At 51.1% G+C, this 24,609-nt stretch overlaps 1 protein-coding gene and 1 long non-coding RNA gene across 2 annotated transcripts in view; one reads left to right on the top strand and one right to left on the bottom strand.

Moving 5' to 3' along the window:
- The window catches only part of GALNT14 (polypeptide N-acetylgalactosaminyltransferase 14), a 183,696-nt gene that overhangs the window by 47,916 nt on the left and 111,171 nt on the right, over positions 1 to 24,609 (bottom strand). The window contains exon 2 of the mRNA XM_054701225.1: positions 17,298 to 17,467. Coding sequence (XP_054557200.1) covers positions 17,298 to 17,467 — 170 coding nt within the window. The remainder of the gene's footprint in view (positions 1 to 17,297; positions 17,468 to 24,609) is intronic.
- Positions 8,401 to 13,259, top strand: LOC119259425 (uncharacterized). The gene is made up of 3 exons (XR_005128450.2): positions 8,401 to 8,665; positions 11,665 to 11,839; positions 12,054 to 13,259. It is a non-coding gene; the product is annotated as an uncharacterized LOC119259425 (long non-coding RNA).

Genomic DNA, 24,609 nt, shown 5'->3' with positions numbered 1-24,609 from the left:
CTCTTCCTGTCTCTCCACCAGCCAATCATGGCTTTCCTGCCCACCCTGCCCTTTCCTTGCACCTGAACTTGTGCCAAGGGGTCCTGTCAGAAGCACACTAAGTGACAAGCGCCGTCAGCTCCCACAGCAGCATAAGGCAGCGCACGTGCCTTTGATTTTATTGCACATGATCACTAACTACTGGCAGCAGCCCGTAAACACACTGTCAGGATGCTCATCAGCACCCCCATTTTATCAATGAACAATGAGGCTCCCTGCAGCCCAAGGCTTGTCCGCTGCAACCAGGACCCTGGTCCTTGGACCCTGGACACACTTTCCCTCCTTCAGCAGGCTGCCCTTGTGGAAGAAAAGACATGGTCATAAATTACAAACATTCGGGGTTTTATCTTCCAGCATAAAAGCAGGAGGGAGTGATGGAGCAGCAGACTCAATTACTCTGCAGCAGAGAGGAGAGCAAAATTATTATTAATATAAAAAGGTGGAGTAAAGGAGAGTTGCCCTGGCACCTCCAGAATTGACAATGAGTCTGAAGACAAACCCCTGAAGTGAAGCTCTGTGATCCCAGAAGCGGGGGACAATTACCATTACAGAAAGCAGAAAGGTCACGCCAGTGTGTGGCCCACGGAAGCAGAAATCCAACAGTTAGGTCACTCAGTTGCTGGGGAGGGCTTCCCTTCTCTGGGTCTCAGGTCCTGTTTAAAGGCCACGTGGGACGTGGTGCCAGGACGGGAGGGAGCAGGATGGGTAGGGACAGGAAGATGAGGAAACTGCTGGCTGAGCTGCTACAAGGACATCCGCAAGGGGTTCAGGCGGAGCCCAAAAGGGGGCATGAAGGTGTGATTTCAACAAGGCCCTGGGAGGAGGGCCTGTTAATAGCCGCCTGACCCTAAACAGAAAGCTCTGGTCTGTCCCTCCGCTTCCCACAGCCACTGTGCACACCACACAGGGCAGACCCAGGCAGAGGGAAAGAATGGCTGATCTTCCTATGTGCCATCTGCCTGCCTCTGTGGCCACAAAGGCCCAGGGAAACACAGGCATAAGACATAAAGTGGGGGTGGGATTCATTTCCTAGAACACCGTCCCCAAGGATTCCCAGGCTCGGGCGGGTGGGATGCAGCCTTCCTCACTCCCCACTTCCCAGTCTCAATGTGTCATCAGCTGTAGCCCAGAAAAGGCCTGATGACAACTAATGTCTCCTCCCATCTTCCCAGACACACACCCCAAAGTTGATGCGTGTGAAGAACAGAGGAGAGGAGAGGAGCAAAGTTCTTGGCCCAGAGGCGTTTCCAGAATGTTGGTTCCCTTGGGTCAGGGGCAGTGGCCTTGCTTTCAGAATCACAGATTGATTTTCAGAGCTGAGAGCACCTCACCCCCTGGACCCCCAGTTCAGTTCTATGTGAGGAAGCCTCCTCTCTGCTCTAAGGAAAAGAAAGATGACCACAAAATATAAAACGTAGCCTCAACCCTTTCCGACTCAACCCTTTCCAAGAGAAGAACACAAGCAGTCATAAAAAGTATGACAACTGTAAAATCAGAAATTCCTTTTAATCTCATTTCATGGGCAACACTGATACACTGTAAGGCATGAAATTTTTATTTCATGTCAATTTCACTGGGATTTCACATGCAGATTAATTTGTTCATCCCCATAAACATATACTGCTCCTACTTCTTGCTTCAACAGCCATCCTCACTTAGTATTTCAGAAATCCTGCATCTCATAAGACACTTAAAATAAAGTGAGATCTGCTAGCCCATCACACTGCCACATTTTAAACTGCTGAACATGTTATTAAATTCTAGTATGTGAAGAAGGGGATAAATGCCCAGGAAAGAGAACCATTGAGGAACAGGGCTGACCACTGTGGGGGGTGGGGGCGCAGCTGATGGCCCCAATCCTCATGTCTTTGTGCATGTTCCCTCTTTTTATCTAAGTCCCAGGGTGATGAACAAGCTGCCTAATGTGAATTCTTCCTGATAGGATGGCCGGCCTATGGCTCAGACACCCTCTTCTTAGACCCACACGGATCAACCGAGTAGCCACATGTGGGTGCTGAGTGACATGTGTCTAGTCTGGATAGGGAGATGCTATGTGAATTCCATGCATGACTTCAAAGATTTCATGAGTAAGAATGTGAAACACTTCTGTACATATTTTGCATTATTTATGTCAAAATGGTAATATTTGGCTATATCAGATTAAATAAGACCTATCATAAAAATGTATTTCACTCATTTCTTATACTTTCAGTTTGTTGAATGTGACGCCTAGAAAACCTTAAATTTCATATATGGCTCATCTCTATTTCGACTGGACCTCATGGTCTTATGTCATTACCCAGCCTTCACTTATATATATAATACGATTTAAAATTTCAGCATTAGTGTCAGGCAATGGTTTATCGATATTAGGTTGCTATGGATGAAAAAAAGAAAATGAAAAAAATTAGAGACCACTATTAGGTTTGCAACAATTTATTTGCAGGAAAGAGCATATTTTAAAAATCCCATCTGCTAGCATCATTATTATTTTGTAATAGAAAGGGTGTCTGAACGCCAAAAAAGCTGCAGTCTCAGAATAATTCAAAGCCCTTGTATTGTAACACTCGGCTTCATGAAACTCTCCCTTGTGGCCTCCCCTCTACTCCATAGCTGTACCAGTCCCCCAAAGGGCAACTCATGGTTTTGTTCCCTAAATGATGGTGAGCTTGGTCTGACCGCCCTGCACAAGACAGCGTGGATATGAAACAGAGGACAGGACCTCCTGCTTTTGTTCTGGAACCAGCAGCTCCAGCTCTGTTCTTGGGCTGCTGGTACTAACAGGGTGATGTGGCTTTTCTGATCTCTGCCCCCAGTTGCTCTCCTCACGCACTTCTGCTGCCCATGTGGTCATGAGCTGGCGGGGCTCAGAAGGGACAACTGACCTGGAACATGCAGACACCTCTAGCTGCAAGCAGACCTCCTAGAAATGACCGCTGCTCCCTTATGCACCCAGTCCATTGGTCTTTCCAGACAATTAATTTTAGTCTCCTACAGTGACCAGTTTCAAAGTGAGAGGGGCACTGAGGTTGAGTGGAAAGGCGGGGAGAGGCAGTAGCATCTTCTTTCGAAGAGGAGCAGAGAAGCTCTGGGGGGAGGGGAGAAGCCTTACAAAGAGCCTTCTCTTGGGGCTGTCAGGACCTGGGTTAGCTGGTTCTAAGCACCACCCAGACGACAGCAGTGCGTGTGTGTGCCAGTGTGGGGGGGGGTGTGTGCGCGTGCATGTGTGTGTTCACACGCAGGGAGTACATCCTCAAAGACAAATGCAGAGTCTAGCTGAGACCAGGATGTGTGGGCCAAGGTTTATTTTTAAAATATGCCCTGAAAAAGATTCCTCAGTGTCTGGGACTAGGGCTCCTTCAAGTCTTATTTTAGTTCTGTTTGAATCACACTACACAAGAGTAATAATAGGTAACATTTGTTGAACCCTTGCTATGTCTCAGGTATTCTTCTGAGAGCATTTAATGTACACAGTAATTGTGCGAGGTGGGAGCTTTGGTTCCTGCCCCCTCACTGTGGAGGAGAAGGTCACAGTGAGTAAGCGGCAGAGACCTGAGAGAAAGCCAGATGGCCTGGCTCCCTTTCCTGTCCCTCAAACGCCCCACTAGAGGCCCTTTGATGGTCATCCGTTCACCAGCTCTCCAACCTTTACTTTATCAGATTGACCTTCTTCTGCTCTTTGGTCATTGATCTTAAAGGCTGCATGCTGGAAAGTTCTGGAAAGATGGAAAATCACAAGTCTGGGCTGTCCCTCACTTGCTAACGAATGATGTCTCCCCTTAATAACTCCCTGAGCTATTTCCAGATATTTCTTAGATTTCCCAGCTAAAGGATCAGAGAAGAGTTCATCCCTCTTTTTAACTAATGAGGGAAAAATTCCTCAAATTGAAGCAGCTGAGATAAGACCTGTATCTAGTGGCTCCGGGGATGGAGCTTGTGTCTAGTGGCTCTTCCTCCCTGTGGAGGAGAGAGGTTACAGTGAGTAAGCGGCCGAGACTAGAGAGAAAGCCAGATGACCTGGCTCCCCTTTCTGTCCCTCAAACGACCCATTAGAGGCCCTTCGATGGCCAGACCCAGTACACAGCACAGGAAGGGTCTTGCTTGAATTAAGTGTTCAGCATCTCTTCTCCAGGAGACTCAGTGCTGTGGCCCTCTGGAGGATCTCAGGTGGGGAGGTAAAAGGCAAAGGCTTGGGCTTCCCTGGTGGAGCAAGGGGTTAAAGCACCATACTATGAAGCAATCTGCAGCCTCTGCAGCACGAGTTCAATCCCCGCCCAGCCAGGAAACAACCCGCATGGCGCAGCAGACCTCTCCTGTCTTGCCTGCTGCTTCCCTCAGCAGTGTATTTCAGTGCATCTGCCTGTTCTGCTCCCCACTCTGTCTCTGGTGGGTCCGCTCAACCCCCTGCATCTCTGGCCTGTATCCCAGCTCTTGTATGCATAAATAAATAAATCTTTTTAAAAAATAAAAACATAAAAGGTAAAGTCTTCCCACAGCTTTCCAGGACCATCGCCAGATGGTCCTGCCACCATTTTCTTTTATTCCCGCTTTCATCTGTCAAAGTCCACACCCTTGGTCTGCCCAACTGTCATAGCTCCAGACTGTGCTTCCTGCCTGCAGACCTCACCTCGCCCTCATCATGCTCCCTCTTTCCACAGGTATCTTCTGATTCACAAAGGCTCCTCTCCCCTCCCCCACCCTTCAGGAGCCACCTGGAACTGAGCCTTGACCCAGCCTGAGGTCTCCACCAGGGTGTTCCCCCACCAGCCCTGCCCCAGGACCCTGCAGGAGCCTCACACACACACACACACACACACACACACACACTCCCAGGTCCTGCTTTCTAGGGTCACCAGTTGTAACTGCCCTGTAGAGTCTGGCCCTTGTCAGCTTCCTCCTCGCACTTCTGTCTGCCCACTGTGACGACTCCCCTTCCTGCACAGCTGTGCCATCTTCTCTGTGGGCAGGGGCCACTTCCCTACCTCTTCCCATCCCTTTGGGCAAGTGACTCAGCCAACCGGAGTCAATTCCCTCACCTCTAAAGCCAGGACCGAGCCACGTTGCTGTGAGACAGCAGAGAGAACATATATAAGGTGCCTACCATGCGTCAGGGGAATAGCATGATCAATAAATGTTGGCTGATTATGGCCTGGATTTATGTGCTAACACAGAGAATTCCTTGTTGAGTGAAGGTGGTTTATAAATTTCCTGTGATTTGATTTTCTCCCTCTGTTCTGAGGAGTTGTTCCCAAACCCTGATGTTTTCAGAGAGAGCTTGAGAATACAAGCCCCGAGGTGCTCTTTGAGTCCACATTCACGCAGCTGGTACTGACAGGAGTGAATGCCAGCCACGGTGCCAGGCAGCATCCCCGCCCCAGGGGTGCCGGGGCCGCCTGAGGCTGCCAAGGGAGACGGAGCACACAGATGCCTGCACTGGGGTAAAAGATGGTGCTCAGAGGTGAGCATGCAGGTGCCCCTGAGGGGACAAGATATCTTCCTGGAGAGGGGACCACCCCAAGCAGGATTCCTGAGAGAAGAATCTGCTCAGAGACAGAGACAGAGAGAAGAAAAATGAGAAGGCAGCAACCCTGCGCACAGTCAGGCAGCCCTGGGGAGGGAGGCACCTGGGGGGGGGGGCAGGACTGATGACATCTGAAGGCTTTCAGAGGGAGGATGACAGGTGTCTGGTCTGGAAAGCACCTCCAGGGAGGAGCCGTGTGGACCGACAGCTGCAGGTCCCGAGCCAAGGAGGAGGGGGCTGCAGGCTGCAGTTACCCAGGCTGGAAGGGAACAGCAGGCGAGGGTGACAGCAAGTTCAGGGGCCAAGAGTTGTCCAGGAGGCAGGCTCCATGAGGGCAGGAGAGAGGAGGCCTCCAGGGATTTGGGCTCCCGCCAAAGGGTAAACCTGCCCTGAGATGGAGCCTGAGAGAAGGTGGATGCTGGAGGTCTGGGGGGGCAGGGGGGAGTCATAGGCAGGCTCAGTGAGGCCTGGGGTAACGGGTAAACGATGCATCTGTGTCATGATCGGGGAGTGTGAATGAAGTATGGGGAAGGACGCAGAACAGATATATGGATGTCGGCGGTGCCCAGTTTCCGGTGAGAATCAGGCCAGGGCAGAAGGTGAGGGCAGGCCAGGAATGAAAAATTTTGTTGAAATGAATATATTTATATATATGTCATATATCATCTATAAATATCATGTGTACAGAGAGATCTCACACACACACACACTCTCTTGGTGCATTGCATCAGGGACACCAAGGCAGGGACACTCGCTGATCATGCCGGCCCAGATGGACCCCAGCTGGTACACGATTCCACGGCCCGACAGAGCTCTTCTCCTCACTTCACACATTCCTCAGCTACTTTCCCCGCCGCCCTCGGCCGTTGCTCGCACGGCTCCATCCCACTGTCTGTCACCACGGCCGGCGGCGCCAGCGGCCTCGTCGCCACAGCTTCTCCCACCCACAGCTGCCATCTCCTTTCCTGCTCTTTTCATCTCTTGTCAAACACATTTTGTACTTCCTGGCCCCCGGCCCTTAAATCACTCTGTTGGCCTTGGCTTCTGTCCCTGGTATCTTAAAAGCACAAATTTCGGCAGACACGGCATCGCAATTGCCTCCTTGCTTATTTTGCACTCCAGTTTTAAAGTCTGACATTCAGGCAAGTGAAGCATCAAGAGCTGGGCGCCAAGGCTGAGGCAGGTGGCTCTCTCTCTGCCGAACTTCCCTGCCCAGGCCCCTCCAACCTGCCCCACCTCGTTCTCAAACAGCACCCCAGCTCAGGGCTGGGGGGACAGGGTGCTGAGCCAGGGTCCCTCTCTTCTCCTCGGGAGCTGAGACTGTCTCTGCCCCGCCCTGCAGGCGCCCCTTGGCCCCCAGCTGCAGAGCAGTGGGGAGATCACAAGCCCCAACAGCTAATGTGGGTCGGGTACTGATAACCACAGGACCACGAACCGCAGCGATCGGTCACCAAGTGCATGCTAAGCACTAAAGATGATGATCATGATGTGGGATATAGATTTGCTCACCCCCATACAAACTTGGGTCCCATTATTATCCCTATTCTACAGGTGAGGGAATGGACACTTGGGGAGTTTGAGTAACTCACCCAAGGTCCAGTTAGGAAGAGGTAGGGATGTTTTAGCTCAAAGCTCAACAGAGCAAGAAGACCCAGCCCTGCCACTCAGTCCGCCAGCTGCCCTGCCTGCACCTCCTTTTCCTCCCCTGTGAAATGGAGACAGCCCCTCCAGCCAAGGGCTGCCGAGGACATCATGTGAGGGATGTGCGGACGCTTTGCGTCCCTCATAAACATACCACATGATTAGTTTTATTCTGGGGTCTCACCGCAAGGTTCACGCTACTAGTGAGGAACTGTCCTGGTGCCCTGAGTCACCGCAGAGGCCCCTCCCGCCCCTTGCTGGCCTGTTTCCTTCTGGCATTAGAAGCAGATGTGCCAGTTCACACCAAGTCAGGGCTCCTTAAAGTCACCAGGGGAGATGGTGTTCTGGGCTTTCAAGGGAAAAAGTCTGTCTGTTCCGCTCCTTATTCTAGATGAAGACACATGGGCAGGTCACCAGTTTGCAGTCAAGCTGCCAGCCACAGGATGTGCCAGCTCCAGGAGCAAACAGTTCTGCTGTAGTTGCTTTAATAGATTCTGGGGCTTCTGATACACTCAAAGGCAGCACCAAACCAGCTCATATTTGTCTCTCGAGCTGGGTGGGGGTCTGGAGACCTACGCCAAGTGGAAGGCGTGAGGGGGTGCGCACGGCCTGCACAAGGAAATGGACGAGGTGGCAATAAGCAAGGACAGCTCTAATGGTTCCGCAGGAACCTGGAGCTGCAAGGAAGGGAAGGGTGTGAGGGGAAAGATTAATCCAGGGCCTTGGGGAGGGGAGGGGTGGCGGAGCAGAAGGAGTCAGGCTTCTGGAAATAGCCTCCGAACTGATTCAGCTCCTGAGTCAGTTCCCGCACGTCTGTACCGGCAGAAGACAGAGCTGGAAGTGACCTTAATAACCATCTCTGATCTGCTTCTCTCTTCTCACCAGTGGGGAAATGGACACGCAGGGTGCTGAAGGGTCAGCACCCTCTTAAATAGGATCCAGCCTTCTCATGCCTGGTCCAGCGGCCCTCACCGCCCCCTGTATCACACCAAGACTGGGACAAAATGACAAAAAGCAAGTCACGGAGGGTGAACGAAGACTCAGGCTTTGGGTTTGGTTCTTGGGCAAAGAGCATAGAAGAATGACCGGAGGAGGGACAAGACAGAGGATCGAGTATCAATGGCTGCTTCTAAAACAAATACTTTATTCTGGAACAATGAGAGTGTTTTCTCACTGGTAACCTGGGAGACTGACCAGAACTCTCTGTCTGGCCTGCTCCCCGGGAGAGTCCTCCCCTAGGACTCTGAAAACAAAGCTCCTTTACTAACCTCGCCTCATAATCACTAATAACAGTGATTATTTCTCTCTTCTGCCCAACCCCACAGCCAGCGCTAGTGCTCAAGCCTGACAACCAGCAGTTAGTTCAGGGGAGAAGGACAGAACCCTCCCAGGTCCTCACCAGCTCTTCCCTCAGAACCAGCTCCTGTGGGTCATCTCTCCCTGACCTCAAAATTACCCCCCAGGGTAAGACCAGGACTCCCGTGCCTTAAAGCCAAGATCCCACAGCACATTCCTCCCCAAGTGCTGGTCCCAGTTTCAGCCACGCTGGGTTTTGCTCTGTCGCCCATCTTCCCTTGGAGGCAGTGGGGGTGGTGTCGGTACCAGCCGGGGGCACCACTGCTGCCCAGCCCAGCGCTGCCCGGGTCCCCTTCCTGCGCAGGAGCGCCCAGAAAATGGTGCCGGTCGGGGATGTGATGCTTGGGGCATGTCCTGGGGTTGCTGTGAGAGGGAAGGTCTGCCAGTGTCTACTCCCATTCCCAAATTGAGGATTTTGCCACTATGTGGCCCTAAGTTTCCCTTCTGGAAATATTTCCCCCTTCCACCCCTTCCTTCCATCATCCACACTCCAGGCAAACAGGACGAGCTCCCAGTCCTCCAGGAGTTCCACCTGAAGGGCTCTTCCACCTCCTAGTCTCTGGGGATTTTGCTCCCCCAGCTCAGAATGCCACCTGCCTGCTAACATCCTCCCTCTCCTCAGTTCCAGCTCAGACACCCCCTTCTTCAGAAGCCTTTGCCTCCCACCAGCACGCAAACTCCTCCTTGACAAACCAGTCTAATACTGCTCTGTCTTTTTACAGGAAAGCTCCCAACTCCCAGGGTTTTCTCCAAGGCCAAGTATAGGAAAACCAAAGTGACCCCTTCTGTAGCAATACCATCTTAGGCCCGTGACTGAGAGTTGCCCGACCCTGGGAAGAAACTCAGTTTCCCCATTGTTTCCTTCACATGCAGTAGGCTGTACAGGCAATTCCTGCACAATCCTATTCATCTCAGATCAAAGACACGTGTGACATGTCCTCCAGGACACTGGATGACAATAGTCTTACACATACTAAGCAGGGTAGGTGGTGTGGATCCTGCTTCACCCCGAAGCCCTCTCCACCAGTAGCAGGACCTGTTCCAGTGCCAGGACCTCTGTGTGTAATCTACTCTTAGAAGATTTTAAGTGTGATTAATTGATAAGCCTGCTTTATTCTGCAGATTCAAATCACCCTCTCAATTTAGGGGAACTTACTCATTCTCCCGGTGGCACACCAACACAGAAAGAGCTACACTAATGCCAGGGACAGGGCAGACGATGGGCTTGGAAAAGGAGGGCAGGATGTGTGTGTGTGTGTTAACTCTTGTATCAAGGCAATGGCCAGGGCAGTCCACATGGGCAGTGGGAGTCAGCCCATGTGCTTTCCTGCCACTCGGTCATGTGCTCAGGAGAGTGGAACCCCATTCCTAGCACACAGTGATCAGCACTGAGTGATGAATGAGTAAAAGAAAGGGAAAAAGAATGCACGGACAAGATAGACCAGGCAAAGGCAAAGTTGGTGAAATTAAGGAGGAAGCAAAGGGTGAGAAAACATTAGTTAAGGCAATTTGCCCAGATGAATTCTCATCGGCAAGCTTTCTTAACTGGTCTCCTTGAGGAGGCTGAGGAGTCGCCTCCCTGGGAAATCTGCCTGAAACTCAGAGGCCAGCAGCGGTGGCAGGAGCATGTGTGGCCAGGGCACCAGGAGCAGAAGGAATCCTGGCTGCTGTCTCAGCCCCTGGGGTGCTTCTTCCTCCTCACCCTGGTGAGAACCCATTTGGAGGCCCTGTAGGTGGTACCGCAAACAGCTGTCCAGGCAGCAATTACAGTTTTCCTGGAGAGCACTTCCAGAACATTCAGACGCTCCCCCTGCTGTTCCCTCCCAAAGCTCCCTGAAACTTGGAGATGTTCTGGAGTGGAGCACACGCAAAGCCACTGTCAACAGGCTCACAAACTCCGGGACTGAAAAATGGTACCCAGAAGGGACCAGAACGTAGCAGATGGGGTGAGCTTGTTTGCAAAAGCTAAGTGCCTGTGATGGGTTTCCCCTCTCCTCCCCCCTGCCCTGATGTGGAATCACCCACTCTGGGCTGAGCTTGTGAGAGAGCCTTGACTCTGAGGCAATATGAAGATTCTTTATGCTTAGCTGTTCCAGCCGTAAAGATTTTTATCCTATTACTGCTAAGTGCTGAGTTCAAGGAGAGAAATGATGATGATCTTTCGCAGCCATTCCAACTGAGTAAATACAAGGAGGGAGAAAGCCGTTCCGAGACAGGGCCACTGCCCCCTCATTTCCCAGGATGAAAAGAAGCAAAGGAAAAATGTCTTCCTGGTGAGATGTATCGAAGTGTGGAATTTTCCCTCCAGGCAAGCAATGGGCATCCCACTGTTTGAATCATTTAGCAAGGCACTGGACAAAGGCCGGGAGAACATGCTGAAGGGAGCAATCCAGCTCTGCCAGGCCAGGTGGAGGTGACCTAATGAGGCTGTCCCCAGTTCTAACCCCTTCTAGCCCACAGCTCATGGGCTTGGTCCACCCTGCCACCTGCTCCCCTGCAATCCAAGCAGTCCCATAAGGATGATTGCTAGGCAACAACGAAAACACACATTTGCTTTATCAAAACATTTCCCCTGTTTTGGAGAGATGTGCCCCCACTTAAAGGTTTCTTGTCTGCCAGATGTTTACGCTCTACTTGAATGATGGCTAATCCAGCTGTTGTCACCAGAATGTGGTGACAGGGTGGGGGTTGGAGAACTGGAAAATGAGAACTATTTGTTGGACCAATCAATGCTTTACAAACAGCAGAACTCCCCTAGGAAATCTCAGATTTACCCCAAGCTAGATGCTGTCTCTTTCTTACATGGAAGAAGTTATTGATGATACCCACCCCACAGCCTGAAATAAATAGCCATGATTTATTCCTCCTTGTGACCCCACAGCACTCAGGCCTGGAAATTAAGGCTGAGGTGAGGACTTAGGTGCAAACTGGGAATGAAGATGCCCTAAACAACATTTTGTTCAGCCCGAGGTAGGATAGGAGAATGAAGAGTATGTATTTGCATGTATATGGAATGAGAAGACCGGCCATGGAAAAATGAATTGATCTGCAATTGTGCGGCAACTCAGCAAAGGATAAAAATTCACAGTTATCTAATCCAATTGCAGATGAGAAAGCAAAGGCTAGAGAGGAGCAAGGACTCACAGAAGGCCACTGCTGCTGGCCTGTCCCCTTTCCTCATGTGGTGCCGGAATCCGGGAAGAGACTGAGCCGCAGCAAAGACATGTCTAAAGGTCAATGACAGCAGGTTTCAAATGCAACTGTGAAAATGTCAAACATCAGGTAAGGGGTGGGACGGGCCTGAGAAGATCATCAACCTCTAGGGGTGAATGAGTAGGGGGCCCATTCACAACTGCAGACACTCTTGAAACTATCCTAGGGGTGAGCAGCACTCACTGTCCACGCTGTGAGCCCGATAAACCCTAGGAATGGGGTACTCAAAGCCTGCCCTAGACTTATTTCTCCTTTTCCTCATCTCGGTCATTCTGTGTTCCAGATAAACCTGGCTGCCTCCAAAAAAACATCAACAACATGAAGCCATGAGAAAAGGATCAAGAGAAAAATGGCCATTCTGTTCTATTCCACGGAGGGAAATGCAGCCCTGGGATCTCCAGGGCCTCTCCTGTCACCCAGGCCACACCAGGCCTTGCTCCTGTGGGTGCCACACACCAATGCCTTTGGCTGTTCAGACAATGGTCAGCTGGTGAAACTCCCACTGACGCCCTCCTTCCCTGCACCGGCCCCCACCTGCTGCATCTTCAAACTCCTAAGTGATTCACCCAGTGTCGCCTGCTCAGCAGCGCTTGCTCTAATGCTCAGCTAATAGTTCTCTGTTTCAGGCGCTGTCCAAACATGTCCTATAAATCAGAATCCAATTACGGCACTAAGAAAATTGGAAGCAACTTTAATAAGCTCAGACCCCTCCCACATGCTGTTTCTTCAGTCTTCTCTTTTCAGTAATGAGAATTCTTTAAGGGAAAAGGCTTCTTTTAACTGAGTCTGTTCTCTCCATCTCTTACCTGAAGTCCCCGAGGACAGAAAGATAACAGGAAGGGGACTGCTTCCAGCTCCTCTTTTGCTCTTCACATATAAAGCAGATATGAAGAGCAGTTTCAGACTTACTCCCCCTTAAAATGTTCAACACACATTTAATGACTTGCACGCCAGGCACTGTAGTAGATGCTGTCAAAGCATTACTCACCCTGGAGGGCAACTGCTGTCACGACTAGTAGAACCTTAGCTGCAAGGCCTGATGGGAACGCAAGGGTAGGCCAGTGGTAGTAAGGCTTTGTAGGGTAAATGAAATCAGTCAAGATTTTTACACCACTAGCCTCTGTGGCTGTCACCTGCACGCTTGATCATGTTAATGCAGAAGGCACTTGGGAGCATGGGCAGGGGGCATGCATGTCTGTGTGGACACCTGGAGCATGAGCGTGTGTACGTGTGTAAGTGTGCACACCTGAGCCTAGAGGCCAGGGAAATGAGGACCAGTGGCATGACTACAGAGAAGTGAGACCATGAGAGAACACCAGAGAGAGTCCAGAAAAAGAGTAAAGATTCATGGGGGCCTGGGAGGTTCAGTTGCCTGTCTGCCTCCCAGCCCCTCACACCTATCTGGTCTGTGCCTGCCTCCTTGCATGCCAGCCTCCCTGCCTGGTGTGCCTGTGTACCTGGTTCTCTGAGAGAGCATTAAAGGCCTGAAAAATCCACTGAGGGCTCCAGGACTCCTTTATCCACCTGCCCAAATCAATGGTGAACCTGCCCCGTGCATGTTGCCACTAGGAGCCTGATTAATAGGGTTTGGCCCCAAGAAGGAGCCAGGAGTGTAAGGCCGGACCCCGGTCATGGGTTCAGGAGTGGCCATGCAGTGGGAGCTTCTGATAAAGGTGATGCCCATGCCAGGTATACAAGCTGTGGCTGAGCCAACTGGGGGAAGAGGCAGGGGCGGGAGGGGCCCAGAGAAGCAGGAAGCTTCCACAGGGGCTGTGACAGAGTCCTGTGCCCTGTAGGGAGGAAGAGGACTGTAGCAGGTAGACAGGTGGGTGGTCTTATTCCTGGGCCTCTACTTTTGACTCAAACCCAGAGCAGCACCATCCGCCCCTGGGCCGTTCCTCCACAACAGCAAGTGGCAAGTGCAAGCAAATGCTCTGTGTTTTTCAAACTTGACTGGGCATCAGAAAAACCCACAGTGCTCGTCAAGACAGAGCTAAGCTTCCCTCCCAGAGTTTTAGACTTTGTGGTTCTGGGGTGAAGCTTCAGCAGGTGTGTTTCTAACATGTTCCCAAGCAATGCCAACATGGCTGCTCTGCTAGCTTAAGGAACCACACTTTGAGAAGCATTGCTCTAAGCCCTTGCTATTCAGTGTTCTCCATGGACCAGCAGCAGCAGCACCTGGATCTTATTAGAAATGCAGATCCCCAGAGCCCATCCCAGGCCTGCTGAATCAGAAGTTACCAGGCTCCTCATATAATGTGTTATATTACCCTGGCTGCTCATTTGAATCACTTGGAGAGCTCAAAAGAAGTATGTTAGCTGGCTGGAGTCTGGGAATGACATTGCTAGAAAGTTCCCTAAGTGATTCTCTCCAGATGCCCGGATTGGGAACCCTGCCCAGCACTCCATGCCCATGGGTCAGCTTCTGCTCACTCCCATTTCTCGGTCATCAAATGGACCTCAAAAGCCACTTCTGTTCCTCCCTGCCCCTAACCCCAGTGGCCCTCCTAGAGCTCCTTTCTGACACTTGGGGTTTAGATGCCTCTCTTACCTGAGTGAGCATCTTTGGTTTTCTCAGAAGAAACAGAGCCCCTGCTTCCATGCCAGGCCCTGTGGTACCAGCCTGCCTATATAATTACCCTGCGATAATAATAATAAAAATACCTGGACTATTTACTGTGGAGTAAGGAAGTGCTTTTCATATATTTTACTTGATCTTCACAAAATTTGAATTGGTAGGTAGCATTATTGCTATTTTTATTCCTATATTTCAAAAGAGCAAACTCCACACAGAGAAAGTAGGCAGTGAGGGGTCCTCTGAGCTACTCAGCATGGCAGGGACTGGAAACAGTGAACTGATCCCAGACCCCGTGTCCTTAACCCCTGCTTCTACCTTCTGCTTGATTCTGTCGGGACACGTGGCCTGGTCCCATTGGGCTAATAATGCATGTTTACACTTTATTCTCGAAAACTCAGGTAACAGGCAGGGCTGACTTTACAGCAGAGATTCTCATTGCAATTTCATCCCCCAGGGACATCTGGCTACATTTTGGTTGTCACAACTTGGGAGGCGCTACTTGAAGTAGGTAGAGGCCAGAGATGGCACTAATCATCCTACTACGCTGCATAGGCATAAATATCCTACGCTGCACAGGCAGCTTCCTACAATAAAGGACTATCCAGCCCCAAATATCCATCACTGCTGATAGTCCCAGGTGTGCAGGCTTCCACGCAGTCACAGCTGGTGCAAGAATAGCCCCTAGGCAGGCAAGCCCCAAGTGCTGCATGGGGATGAAATCAGGTTACAGCAGCAAGACTGGGGTCACAGAAGGATTAAAGGGCTTAGCTGGTAGAACTTCAGCCTCGAGGATGTAGATATCCTGAGAGGCACGTACTGAAGTGAGAGATCCTGGAGATTGGTCGTTTAGATCCTATGGGGCCCACTTGAGGATTAAAACACCAATTTTGCCTGCAGTCTCTGGAACCCTCCTTACTGCAAGGGTGATACAGGCATAAGATCAGCTCCACACTAAACTCAGCTTGGAGACAATGATCCAACTGCTGGCTTTTTACATTCTAGCTGGGGCTCTGCCCACAGTAGGTGGTCAACACCCCTGCAGGGGCTGCCTGGTCCCTTGTGTTTGCCCTCATTCCCAATGCCCTGTCTTCTCCCCTTTCTGCTTTTTCAGTTAAGGTCCATAAATCTGAATTTCTCCCACAGGGCAAGGTTTGTGCCAAGGCACACATATACGCTTTCCCCTTTTGTCTCCCCAAAGGGTGTCTGCATTCCATCGAAATCCTCTCCCTTCTCCTTGCTGAAACTCCAGCAGATCACACTTACCGAACAGATGAACACCAGGGGTGAGGTGTAGAAGCCAGACCTGGACCTAGTGAGCTTGGGTCCTGGGGAACAGGCTTCCTTCTTCGTCCACTACCACCACTCACATCCTGCCCTTGTAAAATGCATCTCTGCCTCTCAGATCACAGCAGAGGGAGAATGCAGAAATTCAGCTCAGGATATCCCCATGTACCTGCCTGTTCAGTGAACGCCCCAATGCCTCCCTTTTGCTGGTGGGAAGCATTCTCTGGCAGATGTCTTCCTGACAGCTCCCACACAGAGGTGCCAGCTAGGGGTGTCCCTTTGTTGCTTTGTGTCTCTGGAGGGTCTTAGCATGTGGACTCAGCACAAGGGAGGGACTGCCTGCCCGAGACCCAGTGAGGCTTCTCAGCCTCTGTTTCCTCCCTCTTCCCTGTTATCCTTTATGTAGACTCTGCTCAGGAAAATAAAAGATTCCAATATTTAAAGAAAATTTTCTTGGTTACTAAAGGACCAAGATAGTAAATGATAAGCTGGACAATTTAAATAGAAATAATAGAAAGCTCTGGCTTTAGTTTTCAGTCCAGCTGCAGGGAGTGTCCAGGTAAGTTCATCATTGCCTGTTCTCTGGCTGTAGAGAACTTCCAGGCCCTGTGGCGATGGAACAGTCTCGTGAGAACCTCAGGGGACAGGTAAGTTCACAGATCTGTATAAGACTTGGTTTCTGTGTTGTAAGGCCTAATGGGGAAACTTAGTCCATGGACCTTCACATTTTGCCAACTTAAATACCTCTAGATTAACCAGCTTCATTAGTCATGAAAATTCTTAATGCCTTGCTTTTAAACTCCACTGGCCATAATTCAGGGTCCATGGGCCCCAATAAATACAAAACTCTAAGAAGCTAACACCATTCCTATAGCTTCTCAGTGTAACATTGCCTTCAAGTCCCTCTCCCCCAAGGATGCCCATCTGCTACCTAAGACCAGTGTGAGGTCAGTTTCCTACAGCAGACAGGAAACATGCCCCATGGGCCTTTGGTGCCAGGGCCTTCCAGCTTGGGGGCCAGAACAGCAGGAGCTGCCACTAGCAAAGGGCAAGTCTGACTCCAGGAAGGGTCACTAGTGAGGCAAAGTGCCTTCACAGAGTCCCCTTTGACTGGGAAACCAGGCTTTCCCCAATACTCCAAGCCAGGTCTCTATGACCCATTGAAGCTGTGGCCTGCCCAAGGGGGTGACAGATGGCTGCGGGGTATACGGGAGGCTCTGAAGCAGACAGCACCCCGCAGTGGAGAGGCCCTCTGGCTTCTCATCTCTCTCCCATGACAAACTGTGTCTGAGTTGTCACAGGAAGGGCCTCCCAGTGACAGAGCCATGGCTTCCTTGGGCCTGCCCATCTTGTCCTCCTCCAGTACAGACACCAGACCAGGCTGTAGCACCCTGCCAGGGAAAAGCAGGCCCTGGCTCTTGGGTCTTAGTGCTCCAAGATGTCCTGGCAGGTGTCACCTATGGTGACACCAGAGAGGAGGAGCAAGGTGCAGGTGAAGGAGGCCTCCCACCCTATCCGCTGGCTGGTTCGCAGCAATAAGCAGCATGGACAAGAAAATGTGTGCTCTCTCTTGGCACTGGGCACAGCGCAAATCAGCCTGCATGGCTGTGGGGAGGAGGTGGGGGAAGGAGGTAGGAGGACTAGGGAAGAAGGAAGAGGAAGTACCTCAAATGTCTTGTGTCCGGGATGGCCCGATTGCTAGGGACCCGGTCGCTCTCCCTCTGGTTGAAAGCGTGCAGCTTATAGGGATCGTCGCCAACACGCCACTTTTTGGCATTCAGATATCGCCGTTCATCAAACTGGTTCCACAGGTCATCCCAGTCAGCATCTGACACCTGCGTGACACAAACAGGGAGCATGTGAGAAGGGCTTGAACCCTCCCCTCCCACCATATGTCAGTATCCAACTGCAAAGACCAGATGGGGCCGGAGGTGGCAGGTTAATAAGACCAGTGATAATAGGAAACAGAAGAATGGCAGCTACCATTTACTGAATGCTCTGTGCTGGCTGCTGTGCCAGGACTTTTGTTCATAGGACTTCACATAATCCTCACAGTGATTCTCCAAGATGGGTACGGCTCACATCCCCGTCACATAGAGATGGGAGCCATCTCCACGGGCTATGTACCTCACTCTCAACCCCATAATGAGGAAGCGGCAGGGCTGGGACTTGGGTTTTGGTGTCCTGACCCTGGAGGCCACCAATCCAGGGTAATTTGGAGCACCTGGCTGAAAAGAGCCAGCAGGGTATCTCGCACACAGTAGGTATACAATGAGCACCATTTCCTCTCCTGCCTGTGGATGATCATCTGTAATGGCGTGCTATCCACAGAATGGGTGCCCCGGATATTTCTTTTCTTCCTCCACCCCTGGATTCTGTACTTATTTTTAAGACGCATCAATGGGGGAACAATTATTAACACCCCCAACACGTGGGGACAGCACTTTAGTGTGCACACAGTGGTTTCTGTATTCATGATCTTTCATCTGCCACCAGGCACTTGGTGCTGAGCACAAGGTTCCACAAAGGAGCCTGGTTTGCCTGAGGTCACCCAGGTGCATAGTGGCAGAGCTCCATCTTCTGGGTCCTCTGGTGTACCCACACAGCAGAGGAGAGGGGATTTACTCGGGAAGGGAGGCCCCTCTCTAGAGCCAGGCTGCCCCGCCAGTAACATCAGCTCCCAAGCCCACAAAGACTCTCCACAAAGCCAGCAGGAGGTGAGGGCTTTGCAGGCTCAGCTGTAATGGCTGCTGCCCAGTGGATGCAGGCCCTGACACCTCTCAGGGAGGGCCAATCTATACCCAGTGAAGTTGAGGCCCTTCAGGTTCATCACAACCAAGAACTTCTCTGGGCAAAAGTACTGACCAGGCTGTGAGCTGGAAGGTGAGGGCTGGGGCCTTGGGCCTGGCCGTTGCTAGGAGATGCTCATTCCTGGTCACTGGCCCCAGGCACCGTGCAAGCATCTGCTGCTGCCTGGTTACCACACCTGACACTGCCGAGGATGCCCTTCTGCACTTGGGGGCACTCACAGGAAGGCCCCCGGGCAGCTGCAGGGCAGTGCCGGGCCCACCATGGCAGGTGGGGCACGCTCACCATGCACACATTTATCTCGGCACCCCTCCATCTTATCTGTAATTGATCTCTCTCCTTTTGAAACAGTTAATAGCACAAAATGAAGCTTTGGAAACTGGTGCTTTTTATCCAACAGTTGATTTTATTAATGTTCTGTGATACTGCTGCTATAGAATGTGTTAGGGGAATCTAGGTGAGGGCACAGAAGTCCCAGCCTGAGCTGTGCAATGTCACAGCCTGACAGTTGTCACCTGTGCTTGGAACATCACCCCAGGGAGAGCCTGACATCCCACTCTCTAGGGAAGGTCACAGGGCTCTGAAAGGTCTCCTGCTGGCTCATTCTCAATTTAAGTCATTGTTATTCCCTAAATATGCTATGAGCCCCTATAGAGCACTGTGCCAGGGAGGGGAGAGCAGAGATGGGGGGGCTACCCTTGAGGGGTTGCAATGCTGCAGAGGGACATGTGTGAAGACACCCAAACACCTACAACAGAGGAGGGGGGGATGGGAAGGGCTTCCTGGAAGAAGTGTCAAATGAAAGATAAATAGGGATTTTACTTGAGGGGACATGAGAGGAGAAAGTGAGTGTAGTCAAAGTCCATGTACCAGGCAGCAGAAACTGTTCAGGGAGTGGCTAGTTCAGAAACAGGGAGGCCGGAGTGTGAGTGCAAAGGGAGCATGAATTAAAGAAAACTCTGGAACTCATCTGGGCCTGTCTGAAGCAGGTCATAGGGGAAAGATCTCCAGCCCATGGATGGAGTGGAGGAAGGGAACTATCCCAAGTTAGGAAGTGACCTCAGTATCTAGTCTGATAGGAAGGGAAGTCTCAGCTTGCCTCACGGGCTCCATTTGTCAGCTGGAGAATCAGGTGGAGGGGCCGGCATGGGTACAGAGGCACAAGGGCCTCGTCCCAACCACAACTAGAGTCATACCAGGCAGGGGATGGGGCCATAGGATCTGAGGCCAGGTGGTTGCTCGGCTTAGCAATTGCCATCCTAAAGGGCCGCTAAGCATTCCTGGCTGGATCTGCCTCCTTGGAGATCTATGAGAACTCAGCCAGGATTCTGACCCCCAGAAAGCCAAGAGTCAGAGCAGCAGTCAGGCTGGAAAAAAAAATTATAGGAATAGCCAAGGGCATCCTGGGAGGGGGCTGCCCCCCAAGATTGTCCCGTGCACCAAGCTCCTTCACACTTAGCTACATGAAAGCCACTCAGAGAGCTCCCTGTACTGGGACCTTGGGTTTGCTGTAATGACATCTGGATGTGTTCAATCATGGTGAAGCTACGTTTAAAATAATAACATTACCATTTGAATAGCAACTTCCGTTTCACAAAGCAGCTTGCACATACATTGTCACGGATCCACACACAAGTCCCATTTGTACAGGGAGGGACAGGCTGAGGGAGGCTTAGGGCTTACCCAAGCTTGACAGTGAGGCAGCGGAGGAACGGCTAATTGAGCTCCCCCAAGAGCACCCAACACCATGCTCTGTTCTGTCTCACCACAAGACAGAAACGAGGGCATCTCCTCTGCTGAGGGTGAGTGGGCAAAGACCCCTCTTGAGGAGCAGAGGGGGAGGCACGCCCCGAGGCTCAGCCACTCTTTCCCCTCTGCCCCCAGAGTGGGGAGAAGAGGGGCCCTGCCAGTGTTTCTTTTTTTTTTTTTTAATAGAGGCACGTTTTATTTATTTGTTTGTTTGTTTGTTTGTTTTGTTTATACATGCACTGGGTACAGTCAGAAGCGCGGGAGGGTGAGAGAATTCACCAGAGCCAGAGCGGGGAGCAGAGCAGGCAGAAGGACCGAAGTACACTGCTGAGGGGAGCAGCGGGCGGCAGGAGAGGTCTGCGCACCATGTGGGACCCCCCTCCGGTGGCCGCGGAAAAGCCGGGGATCGAACCAGCACCGCAGAGGCCGCAGGTAGCTTCGCAATCCCAGTGCTCAACCGCTGCGCCACCGGGGAGGCCCCCTGCCAGGGTTTCTGCAGGATTCCTGCCTCTGTCCTGGACTTGCAGCTATAACTTGGAGTTGGATTTCTAAGTTCTTCAACTCATGAACCCCCATGTGCAACCTCTGAGGGCCGAGAGTACAGTATGTGCTACCCATGCTTTGGACTCCCCACTTCCTGGCTCCTGGGGCCACCTGGGAGAACTTCTGCGCACCCCCCCCCCCACAGGCTGTCCCAGCACAGGTCCCACGGCCCTCTGGGGACAAGGACAAACCGGAAGCCCCTCAGCACCCACCAGGATGGACGGAGCCTGCTCCAGGGTGGCCTCAGCACCACCCAGTCCCCGAGGAAAGCCCCTGCCCCTTCTTGTGACCAGAATTTACTCACTCCAGAGTGGGTGCGCTTCAAAAGATAAGATGACACACGCAGAAAGCAAAGATCATCTTTTATATCAAAAATATTGAAGTCAGCCACGGGCTGGCCAAGACCAGCGCTTAAATAATCTGGCACCCACAGCGGAAGAGCAAGGTTGTCTTCATTTCTTTCCTCCCTCCATGCTTCCAGGAGGGATCCTGAGTGCCCCTCCTCCTCCTGCTCGGGACGGTTTCCTCTCGCTCTCCCGCTGTCCTTCCCGAGGACTCTCTGGCCCACAGTCACGGGCTAGCCTCTCTTCCGCCAGGCTGGAATCTGCCTGTAGTTGCCACTGATGTTTTTGTTCTCTTGCCTTTATTTCGCCGTTTGGTGCTAGTAGTTCTCTCTTATTGCCCTAATCCTCCTCTTCTTTATCTGCAAAATGAGAACACTCTCTATCCCTCAATAAAGCTTCTCTCCTCCTGAACCGTGCCTCATCCTAAGTAGAACTTCTCACAATAAGCAGCTGACACCTTGGGGATCCCCGTCATATAGGGCCAGAGATTTACATTTACTCCTCAATAATGGACTCCCAGGTTACAGCTGGGGTTAGGACGCATAGGGCGATGGAGTAACTTGCCCAATGTCCACATACACAGGAGCCCTGGTACGAACCCAGAGCCTGGCCCCAACTCCCCTGGCTCACCCCTGTGAGGCTATCACGGCCTCACCACCATTTCCTTGGCTCATCTTCAAAGACGTTTCCCATGATTTTTCCAGGTCAAGGCCTTTCTTTGCTTAGGGATCTTCCTCCCTCCAAAGGATTCCTGTGCCCCCTTGCTCTCACCCCAGCTGTTCTTTACTCCCCTTCTGGGCAGTCAATCCCCCCCTGCAGGTTTTCCTCTGACAGTGCAGGAAAAGAAGGGACTCTGCAGGTGGATTCCTGCTGGAAGGTGGGGATACACTGGACTAAAGCAGAAGGAGTTGGAAGTGATGGTGTCTGCCCCTCCTCGGGGACACAGAACCAGCACAGCTTCCCCAGTCAGAACTGCAGAGGGAAGCAGGCAGTAACTGAGGGGTACCTCAAATTATTTCTAATTCTCATATCCCTAATGCACAATGGAAACTTGTATCCCAGACTTGCAAATGAGAAAACGGAGGCATGAGGAGGATGGATGACTTGCCCAAGCTCACACAGCAAGAAGAAGTATCTGTCCCGAAGCCTGTAGACCCAGTGTCCAAGCTAGCCCTGAGGCACTGGTCCAGGCTGCTTCTAAGCCCACAGTTTCTGGCTTCAGCACTTCTCCAAGTGTCCCCGTTTTTTACCTGCTGGGGTTTCTGCTTCCAGCATGATGGTACCCCAGATATTCATGGGGAACTTTGTGCTAAACTACCACTAGATCCTTCAGAAATCAAAGCAAATGTGTTTTGGGGATGCACTACAGGACTTTCTAGAAGGAAATCTTCAACGTGAGAAAGAAGGTAGGAAGCCAGGGAAAAACACAGGGTGTAGGCCTGGAGCTGGGGTAGCTGAAGGGCAAGTAAAGACAAACAGTGAGGCTGGTGTAACATGAACTCCCAAAAGGAGGAGAAGCTGAATCTGAGTCTCCAGAAATTAAAGCCAAGAAGGGTGATAAAATGACCCAGGTCAGGGGTGTCCCTAACTTAAGGCAAATCCTACCCAGAAGAAAACATATCTGATTTAGGTTCCCAGGAGTACCACAAAGCTCACCAAAGACAAAAATCACAATGGAAAATGAACAGATATCTATACAAGGAAACAGGACTCCAGAAGAGAGAGTCAGTGGAAACTGAGCAAGAGTTAGAGCTCCAAGGACTTCAGATGAAGAATTCTAGACACCAAATAAAGTACAAGTATTGATAAAATGGGTAAAGGATGGAATAAAAAATTAGCAATGAACTAAAGTTTTGTGCGAAAGAGCCAGAAAAGGCTATACAAATAACTGTAAGTCCATGTTTAGTCTGCAAAGTGTTTTCACTGCACTATCACCTTTGCAGTAACTGTGAAGCAGGCACCCCAGTTCAATGACTCCCATTTCACAGGTGAGAAAACAGAGGCAGAAGGAAGCAAAGGTGCTTGCCAGAGACCCGCGGAGAGAGTGAGCTTGTAAGTGGGACTCTACCCCAAGGCCAGTGTTCTTTCCACCACAGCAGATGTTTCACTGGCTCACAGGCCACATCTCTGCACTCCCACTGGGCACCCACGAGAAGCAGAGTGTCTGCTATGCCTCTACTGTCCTGGTGTCCACTCAGCTGGGGAGTGGCTTTACTTACCCAGGGGCCAGTCAGGCGAGTGAAGGACCAGTTCAGAGAGTGAAGAGAACCATGGGACTCTTCTCCACACTGACATGGAGGGAGCAGGTTGGGTACAGAATGACCCGCTGGGGACAGTCTTTCCCCAACATGCAGGGCAAACTCAAACTCAGGAGGAGGGGCACATCAGTCCTTCGCTCACCTGGACTCCAGGCAAAGGAAAGGGCTGGAAAATCCTTTTCCCTCATCAAGGGACAGCACATCAATTATAGATTATTAGATAAGATCTTCATTTTAATATTTCCGCCATGTATTATCACCTCTTCCCCTCACTGGAATTCTGTCTTGGGAGTTATTTAACTGATGTGCAGAAATCTAAATTTAATTTATTATGATCTAACTCACTTTAGAAGCCAAATTACCCTGCACTGGAGAAGGATCAAGTCAATATCCCACTTGGCTTTCTATTTATCTTCTGCAGGGTTTTCTTTCTTTCTCTTTAGTATTCATTTTATCTCGGGTGCTGGTAATAAATTTAAATTTTCCTCAGAATTAGGCAATTGCTCCTTCCATACTATAGTTTAATGGTTAGTATTAATTACATGAAAGTCACTCCTTAAGGAGTTTGATAGATGGAATGGACATATAATAGAAGGGGAAAGGACTATTTCTCAGACCAAATGAGGGGGCACATAATTCAGCAGGGATGAGTTTATCCTCCTATGCTCCCTCCTGTCTCCCCCACTCTTCTTCTTACCCCTGTTCCCTCAAGAGTCAGGTGCCTGGGAAGCAGGTCCGCGGGGGTCCACTGGCTCTGACTTCTCTGAGCCGCTGGAGGGTGTGATAGCATGGGCACTGTGCCTGGACCCTCTCTATTGCTGGTCCTCCATCTGGTTTCACTCTCATTTAGTGTCTGACAGGAGCCACCGGCGCCGAGCTCCCTCCTCCCCACCGCCACCCCATTAAACACACTCCCCACCCATGTCCCAATCACATCTCACATGCAAATATAGCTTTGGGGGTGCTTTGAGCGTTCTGGAAAAAGAAAGTTCTGATAATTAGTGTAATTGCCTGAAAACTCGAACTGTGAAATATAATGTGATTAACAGAATGGACAGAAGCCCAGCTTTTGTTTCTGAAATAGGAAAAAAGAAACTCATGCAATTTGGACCTTATATGGAGATTAATTTGCTTACTAATTAGCATGAGAGGGAGGTGCCAGAGAAGTACAGCCATGTGACTGGGGAGGAGCAGGCCTGGCTCTTCTACAAGCAGCGGGGTGCCTGAGCTCTAAAGCTGAGATGGCTGTTTCCTTCCTGCCCAACATCCTATAAA

This window comes from Talpa occidentalis, unplaced genomic scaffold, assembly GCF_014898055.3.
Source record: "Talpa occidentalis isolate TD23 unplaced genomic scaffold, MPIMG_talOcc4v2.1 talOcc4.5, whole genome shotgun sequence".
Taxonomy (NCBI): Eukaryota; Metazoa; Chordata; class Mammalia; order Eulipotyphla; family Talpidae; genus Talpa; species Talpa occidentalis.
Note: the sequence above shows the minus strand (reverse complement) of the source record. Positions and strands in the feature narration are given on the sequence as shown.